Raw genomic sequence first — 9,863 nt, 5'->3', positions numbered from 1 at the left:
CTTCGTTTTCGCCCCCCCCCCCCCCGTTTTTTCGCCCTATAGCATTAGATTTGAAATCTGCGGAGGATGTCATCCATAAAATTTGCTTCCCTTGTCCATAGATAGGCTAGGCGGGTGAAGGGCTCTTGGCTGCCGAAGGAAAAACGGCTGACGGCCCGAAAATAGCCTGGCTCCCAGGGTAGACACCCGCAAAGATTTGCTCCCTGAATCGCCATATCCTTGCGATGGGTACAATTGTCGCCGGGGAAACAGGTCTCACGTCGCGGCCTGGTGTCCAGTCTATCGCGGTTGGAGCGGGTTGTCTCTGGGGCTGCTCATCGCCCGACTCAACTAGGTTCCCCGGTCAGCTTTTCACGAAACAAAACTCTATAACAGACGTTAAACTCCACCGGGCGGCCAGTTAAGCTAGGCGGGGAAAACTACTAGAGCCCCCGGCGAGAACCCGGCTGGCTCAGCCAAAAGAGACTGGATACCAGGCTAATGAATATTTGATTATGTACTCTATCCACAGTCAGATTAAATGGGTAACGTTTCACTGGTGCTGCGACGCCGAGGCAAGTGCAAACCTACTTTAACAGCTTCTAATTCATACACTTGTTTCCCACTTCTAATAGCTTACCCAGCAGAACAATGTCGGACCATGAAGACCTCGAGTGGGAACCGCCGACTGTGGACACTTCAACCACCTACCCAAGGCAGTGCGGAGATCTGGAAAAGGGCGGCTTCGTGATGCTGGAGGGCCGCCCCTGCAAGATCGTGAAAATAACCATTGCCAAAGCTGGAAAGCACGGCAGCGCCAAGGTAAAGCACCTGTTTGACATAGCTTAATGTACCGTGGCCGATAGGGACAAGTCTGACTTTTGTCTTCCGTACACTGACTTTTGTCTTCCGTACACTGCCTTTTGGCTTCAGTACACTGACTTTTGTCTTCCGTACACTGACTTTTGTCTTCCCTACACTGACGTTTGTCTTCCCTACACTGACTTTTGTCTTCCCTACACTGAACTTTGTCTTCCCTACACTGACCTTTGTCTTCCCTACACTGACTTTTGTCTTCCCTACACTGACTTTTGTATTCCCTACACTGACTTTGGTCTTCCCTACACTGACTTTTGTCTTCCCTACACTGACTTCTGTCTTCCCTACACTGACTTTTGTCTTCCCTACACTGACTTTTGTCTTCCCTACACTGACTTCTGTCTTCCCTACACTGACTTTTGTCTTCCGTACAAATGTCTACATGCAGTTTTAGACCTTACGAAAGTCGCTGTACTTTTTGTTGCGTCAATGAGGTTCATTATAATTAAATGCTGGATAATTACTACACAGATGGATATGTATATCTTATTCTTGCTTTAGGTTGACTTGGTAGGAACCGACCTCTTTACTGGTAAGACGATCGAAGTTGTGTCTGCTTCTAATATGAACATGGATTGCCCAAAAGTGACCCGTACGGAGTACCAGGTGAGGTCCTTACCTTCACACAATATACAAAAAAACAAACCAACATGCAAGCTACGGTCTGATGAAAACAAGTATCCTCGCCTTGTAGGTAGGAATGTACGCTAGTTTACAGGCCAAACATAACCTTGTCGTAAGGCAAGAAAGGGAGGTTGAGGAGATTATTTCTACAAAGCAGAATTTCTGACAATACTGCAGGTAACGGAGAAATGGTGTTTCGAGAAAACGCAGACATTTACAAATTGACACAAATATTACAGTATAGATACATGTAGGAAGTTTGGTATCTATATCTTTCTGCAGTATTACTCATACATGTCTGCCTGTACCTAACCCGTATTTGTCCATGCACTGGGTATATATAGCAAGGTTCAGCAATAGTCCGGTACCGTCACTGCTGAAAATACTTAATCAAAGAAAATGATATCACACAAACCATTTGATTGATATGCAGGTAAAATTGGAGATGTGCAAGTATTTCTGATGTCTATACCTTTACCTAAGACGTATGGCTATGAAAATGTGGATTTTCTATTGAATGTTACCTCATATAAAAAAGATACTAGTAACAAGGTTTCGTACAGTTTTAGTATGATTCGTATACTCTTCCTAAATTCTGAGTGGTGTGGGTAATTTTCAACGTTACCTGCACCAGTGCTGTATGCAGTGATTTCGCGCTATCAAATGTTGGGAAATGGGAAAAAATAATGAATGAAGAATGAAAGACCTTCATTGTACATTTTTGCTGAATTGCCAACTAAGTACAGGTCACAACAAAAAGCGATGGTAGACTAAAATATATCTATAGTAAAACTACATTTATACAAGTTCTGCTTCTTCTCGCTTCTTAAGACAGTTGTAAATGTAAGAACAGGTGGAGCTTATAATACGAGGGTTATCGAATTTCAGGAGAAAAATTCTAAAACTAGGGGAATAATCTTGTATACAATTGAAAAGAATATTTGTTTATCACATAGAGTACAGTCCACAATAAAGTGACTCGTCTTCAATCTTATTAAATAATATTGAAAGCTATTTTAGAACATGTGATGGAAGTGACAATTGTGTTCTGTTGTTTCAGCTGATCGACGTTACGAACGGCTTCTTGAATCTAATGGACGACAATGGAGATACACGCGATGATATCAAACTGCCCGACGGTGATTTGGGCAAGGAGATCTCAACCTGCATTGGAGATGAGGATTATGACTATTTGGTAAATCCTTCTCTATTTCAATTTCAATTTATTTATTTAACCAGTAATTACAGCTCAGGCCATTTTGGCCTGCTTTTCAGGTACTCCTGGATACACATAAAAGTACACACAACAAATACGCAGTACATAAACAATTACTATTACAACATTCTAAACATCAACAGTGTCAAGTCCTGCACCTAATGCTCTGTCTAAAAGTTCTGAGAAGTCCTGCTCCTAATTATCTTTTTAAACGTCCTAAGACTAAGGAGCTGTCGTTGCTGTAGCGGAAGAGTGTTCCACGGGTTCTAGATTGTCTGGCAGATGATTTCAACGTTTACCTAAATAACAAGATGGATTTGTTAAGCTTTCGGGGGAAAAATTCGTGAATGTGTGACATGGGCTTTAGCTTGGTTTTATATTTTGGTTTCCTATGTACTGTTTTCCACTTGGCCTTATGCATATCATAAGCATTTCAATTCATAATTTTGGCCGAAGATCAGTTTCAGTTTCAGTTTATTTCGCACTTTAAAACAAAATGTAACAATACAAATACAAGAAAATATAAATGAAATGTAACAGTGCAGGGAGGCCGGAAGCATAAAATGCTTATGAGGAGGCCTCCCTTCATAACGTCATTAACAATTCAAATCAGTCGGATAAATAAGAAATTAACTCAGGTAACGGGTAAATAAACAAAACAATAAAATACAATACACACACCAAAAATGATGAAAATACGTTGTTCCAATTTGGACTTATTGGCTTTGAAAGTTTTTACCAGAAACTAACCTGCAGTTCCAGAACAAGCTGCTAGGGGGACCAAACTTACGCCAATTTTTCCTGACAGGATAACCTATCTGTCACCAAAAATTCAGGACCATAGCTTGTTCAGGACAAAAGATACAAAAACCGTTCTGCTGCAGTACCAAGGTCATCCACCAGGAGGCCCATACTTGACCTTGACCATTGTCTTTCCAAGACTTACCATCATACCAAATATCATCAAAATCCATAAAGATGTTCTGAAGTTATGCTGACTACAAAGTTGCGGAAACACGCACAGACAGACACACACACACACACACACACACACAAACAGACATACATACAGACACGCCAAAAACAATACCTCCATTTTTCATGGATGTAAAAATTAAGAATGTGTGGGGTTATTTATGAAAAAGCTACTTTAGTATGATTTTTGAAAATGGTGAAGGAGGGACTAATTTGTAAAGTTCTACTTAGGTTGTTCCAAATTGTTGGGCCGCTGGCCCTGTACGTGATTGTAAATTGACGTAGATTCGATTTCGCATTGGATGGCCTTGAATAATTGGATAGGCTTGTGAAGTGGTTGTGGATATCTGAGTTCAGTAAGAAGGTGTAGGTGTCGTGGAAGGTTTTTAGGAAGGCCAGGACATTTATTTATTATCTTGTACATTAAAATACTGGTTTGTAGTCTATTTATGTCATTTATGGTCAGTATTTTGAGCTTTTTAAACAATGGTGCAGTAGGAAATTTAAAGTAAATGAAACTTAAGACGCTATTCTGATGTATCGTTTCTGAAGCAGAAAGAGCGGTTTAAGTGATGTAGCGTACGTACTTGCCCATACAATATTACAATAACTTAAATAAGGACAGATAAGACTATAATAGAGAGTAATAAATGTTTTAGGAGATAAAAGACTTCCTACTTTCCGTATAATACCAATGTTCTTGGATATCTATAAGATCGATGTGATTTTTCAATGTTAATTTTGCATCTATTAAAACCCCTAGAAAACGAGTGTGCGTCATTTGAGTAATAAGGTTGTTGTTTATGAATATCTGCACGTTTTCCTTCGGATATTTTCTATTTTTACCTGCAAATATTATTAAATTTGTTTTTTTTATCATTTAAAGACAATTTGTTTGTTTTAAACCACTTATTTACTTTATCTAGTTGTTCATTCATGGTGGTTACTATAGTGTTGAGATTCTTGCATGAATAGATTTGTGTCGTCTGCAAAGAGAAGAGTAAATAGTTTTTGAGATACTTGTGCTAAATCGTTTATATAAATTAGAAAAAGTAGGGGTCCCAGGATGGATTCTTGAGGAACGCCACATGTTATCGAGTTAAGTTGTGATTTGTAAATGCCATTGGTAACATATTGTTTTCTGTTTGAAAGGTAGTCTTTAAGCCAGTCATGAACTGTGTTTTGTAAGCCGTATTTATGTAATTTGTCAAGTAATATTTTATGATCAACGGTATCAAATGCTTTTGAAAGATCAAGAAATATGCCTACGGTGTATTCGTTATTTTCTAGAGCTTCGGTTATTTTGTCGGTTAAGTATAAGAGGGGCATGTACGTAGAATATTTTTCGTCATGACCTGGAGCTGCATTTTTCAAATTTATGATAGTATCGTGAATCTCTGTAGAATATGGCTCTTCGAAAGAGTTAATGTGTGGATAGGAGCGCTCCAAATATTGCAAAGGGGAACAATCAGTCTTTTCGATTTTGTTTGCAAGGGATGGTCCAATATTGGTGAAAAAATCGTTGAATCTATTAACAATGGCTTGTGGATCATCTATGTATGACTCTCCATCACGAAATTTATTAGGAATGACAATACTTGTTTTTTTTTTCTGTTAAGAACTACAATCTCCTTTAATAAGTAAAGTAGTGGATGCTACTTGAAACGTCTGGCAGGGTTTAACATCATTCCAGTTGCTTGTCAATGAGTATCTATTTTTACCTAGATATCTAACCTTCATCGACAAAAAGATGGAATGGTTTAAAGAAAAAGAACATATCTACCTACATAATCCATCCTAAATTTTCATTTGTTTTTTGTTTCATTTGTTGTTTTTTTGTTGTTGTTAAGATCCACCCTTTGATTGTTTGGAAAGTATATAAAACATTATTTAAACTTCTAAATGAGTTATGATTTACAAATATTTCTACTCCCACATTCAGTATTTTAATTTGGCGTAAGTACATTTTGGTTTTGTTTCTTCTGAGAAGTGAATGAAACTTCTTTCTTTCTTCCAGGTCTGTGTCTTAAAAGCTTGTGGTGAAGAAATGGCAATTTCTCTCAAGAAAATGGCAAAAGAGTAAACTGTGATTTTTTGAGGTAAGTCTGGAGGAACCACTTGAGTGGGTGAACATTTGTGAACTACTAATTATAATAAGGCCACACCGACTTAATTTTATGGATGACATCCGCATTAATTTCCACCTGTTCTCAAAAAAAAAGATTACGTCCTCCGAGGCTCTAGGCCTGGCTCTAGGCCTGGGTAGTCCATGGTACATGTAGTTAGTGACGGAGCCTGTGGTAATTCTTGAGGACGGCACCCAGGCTGCCGAAGCTTCAAGACTCAAGAACCCAGTACATACATACAGTGCCGATTCATAAATTCCGCAAAAAGCCAGCATGTGCCGGCTTGTCGTATACGTCGCTATGTACTAAAATTCACACTACCGGATTTGTATTGCTGTGGTTTAGTAGCATCTTTATTTTTGGCCGGAATTGGTTTTTATTCGCCCGCGCGCACTAGCTAGTTTGGGGGTCTTCAGAGAATGTCATCCATAAAATAAAACCGGTGTGGTCTAAGTGGTCATTGATGAAGATAAGACATTGAGCATAAACATAAGGTCATACTGACTTAATTTCATGAATAACATCCTCTAAATACCCCCAAAACTAGTGCGGGCGGGCAAATAAGAAGTCTGGAAAAATGCTGCTTAACCACGGGAATACAAATTTAATATTGGGAATCTGCGGTTGTACATGACTAGTGTTACAACAAGACGCTGAAGTCTGCCATCTCTTATCACCTTTCTTTGAGGCTTTCTGTATCTTTCTTTTCTTTTTTATCATCAGGTACCGGTTACTACAACGCAACGGCACAGAGCTACATCGGTGACCATGGAGCTGATCGCAACATTCGCACAATCAGAACATCTCATGAGATATTAAAACGTGCTGCAGCTCACTGTGTGTAAGGTGTTTTCATTTGTGTGTAGATTTTTCTGTGTTGTTTCAAATGTTAGAAACACACACAATTTCCCTGAACAACATCGTGTATTCCTGGTGTGAAAACAATATTGGAATCTATATCATCCAAAATATATCATCTTTATATCTTTCAATCATGTTTACAAAATATTCCTGACAAGATTTCTACAAAATTTTCCTAACAAATAAAATGTGAGACGTACATGTACATTTTCAATCTTTTGACACGTTTAATTGCTCTCCAAGCAGTAATAACTGCACCTGTGTGAGACCCTGATATTTCAGTTTTCTTTGGATATTTGGTCACGCTTGCATCATACATTTTGCCTGTTAAAGATGGCTTCAACTCCCTAGGCAAAAGCACTGCAAAAAAATAATATTTCCGTGATAATTCCACATAGATTGTTGCAGTAAATGAACTGTCACAACACATTTAATCACCCATATCTATGTGCTATGATGCACTCGCGATTGATCTTCATAACTTAACCCTATCTAGACCGGGCTTTTATGGGCTTGGTGGGACCGGGGGGGGGGCTCTTTCGGTCCCCCCCCTCAGAACTCGCGAACTGTATATCGTAGGACCACCAAATTTTCAGAGGATGGTGTACTAGTAAAAATTTATCATATATACAATTTTTATGTCGTTGTAATGTAATATGACGTCATTATGACGTCATTAATGTGATTTTATTGGTCAAAACCGTCTAGATAGGTTATTTCATGAAAACTAAATAGTATACGATATAACTTTACCAAAAGTGTTTATGACAGAATATTAGGATGTACTAAGTCTTATGTTGCCCATAGCAACACTGATGACGTCATAAAATGACGTCATGCATATATTACCTGTCCGCCATCTTGGATCATCAATCTTGAATTTTGAAAAATATTTTTTTTTTTAGGATAAAGCCTAAAATACATTGTAAACAGACTAAAGACGTTCATATGAATCATTTTTGTAAAAAAATGGGAATATTGATGAAATTTTAAGGAAAATAAGCTGTATTTACCTGATCTAATGATATGGTCCGCCATCTTGGATTTGGGCCAATGACGTCATCAATATAGCATAAATTATGCATTTTTAATGATAAAATTTACATATAATTATATGGGATGTTATTGATATTAGAAACAATGTGTAACTTGACATAAAACCCATAAAATTCTGTTTTTTAAATGGAAATTATTAAATTTGGCAAAAGATGCCTATCAGAAACCCGTTGCCATGGCAACAAGAAAAATCATAATCTTATTCCACTGATACAGATTTGTTGCCAACAATATTTTAGGAAAAGTCACCAAGTTTGGCGGTTCTAGCTCTAGCCGTTCAGACGCTATGTGACATCAAAGTTGCCGCGGGCACTTTTAGCCCCCCCCCCGGTCTAGATAGGGTTAATGCAGGAGTTTGTCAGTTGAGAAAAGAGGTCCTGATGATGCGGCATGCTACAAAACTTCTGTCGGTCAAGCTTGATAGGGTCGCCGTCATTTGTCAATATCATATAGGAAAATATGGCAAAAGGTCCTGTGTTCAGAGTAAAAGTGAATAGACAACACGTGACCCGCATTCCCCTATAATTACTAGCACGTCGGCAGTCATTACTGCACCTGTGCAAGACCCTGGTATTTCACAGTTTTCTTTGGATATTTGGTCACCGTTTTCCAGCAGACGTTCTGCCAGTTGCGGACGACATATTTTCCGACATAACATATGGAAAGTACAGACGTGATGTTTACCTTATATACGCGAATACGACCCTATATAAGAAGTGCGTATAATTACTAGCCTGAGGATCGTCATTAGACAAGAAAGCAACAATGTGTGTAGTGACATATTTTTGGGATAAAACAACTTTAGAAGTTTGATTAGTGCTTTAAATACAGGAATCAGTGGCATACTGTACATGTATATATGAACATGTTGAAATTTTGGTAATCAAGTCTTTTTGTCGATGATGTTATTTTTTCGTTTTTTCTTGCGCTCACTCTATCCAGGCAGCAACTGAGGCTAGGATTTTGGTCAAACGTATAATTATAATCAACCTGTGTATTAAGCCACAGGCTAGAAGATGGATCTTTTCTTCGCGTGCGGAGGTAGGCTTCTTGGAAGGGGCCTCTTGTGGCGTTTTTGTCTCGTTTCGATATATTCACACTTAGGCAGACAAACGTATTCGGTTCGGACGTATCACATTTTACTCCAGAGTTTGAGTGAGTTTGTTTCCCGACTGCTTCACGCTACGGCGGTATGTACAGCTTATTTACATCACTTGTATCTAACGTACACAATAAAAGAGACAATAAAAATGATCGGTGCGATTTTTATTTTATTTTGCGCACCAGATGGATTCATAAGCCCCTCTCGATTGGTACTAAACAACGTTTCCTAGTCACTCTTCTTTTCTTGATGTGCGGCTAGACTTAAGTACAGGACCTCCTGCTATACCTCTTATTCAAGAGAATGTCAAGAATTAAAACCTATGAACTCATTTTCACCATGTCGAGGAAGGCACCAGCTGGATTCATAAGCCCCTCTCGAATGGTACTAAACAACGTTTGCTAGTCACTCTTCAAAGGTTCTCAATATGCGGCTCGACTAAAACATGGAACCTCCAGCTTTACGTCCCATCCAAGAGAATGTCAAGAATTAAAAGCCAGAAACTCATTTTCACCATGTCGAGAAAGGAAATATGTGTAAAGTGCATTTCCCGAGTAACAACATTGGGACATGATAGGGATTCGAATCCAGAACCTTTAGAAGTCAACATTTAACACAAGACCACTTTGTCACAATAAAGTCAGGGTGTATCAAGTTTTATCAACTGTATGACAATGTTCAGCCACATTTAAGATGTAAGGGCTACCTTTGAGTACGTTACAATTCGTAAATCACAAAGTCTTTCCTCCCTACGCCATATGATCTCATGAGGCCCTGGGTGAGGCTGTCTGACCGGTTTCTTGACCTCACGGTCTTGTTGTCATGGATACCGGCGATAAAACTGGGCGCTGATTGGTTGTGCGCACTAGTGTCTCACCATACTACTTCTGAGTTTCTTAAATCGCGCCAGCCAAGTCACAAGTAAGTCGCTCTCCGTTTCTTTATCATATTTTCCCGTCTATCTTACTACTTCGTGTGATGTTTTGCCGAAAGTCCCTCTAGTTCGTACCTGTCATGTGATTTGTAGGGAATTTTGTATATGGGG

At 38.9% G+C, this 9,863-nt stretch overlaps 2 protein-coding genes across 3 annotated transcripts in view; both read left to right on the top strand.

The window, feature by feature from the left end:
- LOC109466530 (eukaryotic translation initiation factor 5A-1-like) overlaps nucleotides 1-6,611 on the top strand; it is an 11,662-nt gene extending 5,051 nt beyond the window's left edge. Inside the window, exons 2-6 of the mRNA XM_019764257.1 lie at nucleotides 615-801; nucleotides 1,360-1,464; nucleotides 2,543-2,677; nucleotides 5,691-5,772; nucleotides 6,523-6,611. Coding sequence (XP_019619816.1) covers nucleotides 631-801; nucleotides 1,360-1,464; nucleotides 2,543-2,677; nucleotides 5,691-5,756 — 477 coding nt within the window. The 5' untranslated portion in view covers nucleotides 615-630 and the 3' untranslated portion in view covers nucleotides 5,757-5,772; nucleotides 6,523-6,611. The remainder of the gene's footprint in view (nucleotides 1-614; nucleotides 802-1,359; nucleotides 1,465-2,542; nucleotides 2,678-5,690; nucleotides 5,773-6,522) is intronic.
- A 2,280-nt stretch (nucleotides 6,612-8,891) lies between these two features.
- The window catches only part of LOC109466529 (eukaryotic translation initiation factor 5A-1-like), an 8,921-nt gene continuing 7,949 nt past the window's right edge, over nucleotides 8,892-9,863 (top strand). The window contains exon 1 of one of the 2 annotated variants that reach the window (XM_019764256.1): nucleotides 8,892-8,906. The gene's annotated coding sequence lies outside the window, so the exon portion shown is untranslated. Of the gene's footprint in view, nucleotides 8,907-9,719; nucleotides 9,740-9,863 lie in introns of those variants that run through there. The other variant, XM_019764255.1, reaches the window with a different exon arrangement.

This window comes from Branchiostoma belcheri, unplaced genomic scaffold, assembly GCF_001625305.1.
Source record: "Branchiostoma belcheri isolate BF01 breed outbred unplaced genomic scaffold, Haploidv18h27 scaffold169, whole genome shotgun sequence".
NCBI lineage: Eukaryota > Metazoa > Chordata > Leptocardii > Amphioxiformes > Branchiostomatidae > Branchiostoma > Branchiostoma belcheri.
The sequence above is the reverse complement of the archived record's forward strand: the minus strand, read 5'-3'. Positions and strand labels throughout refer to the sequence as shown.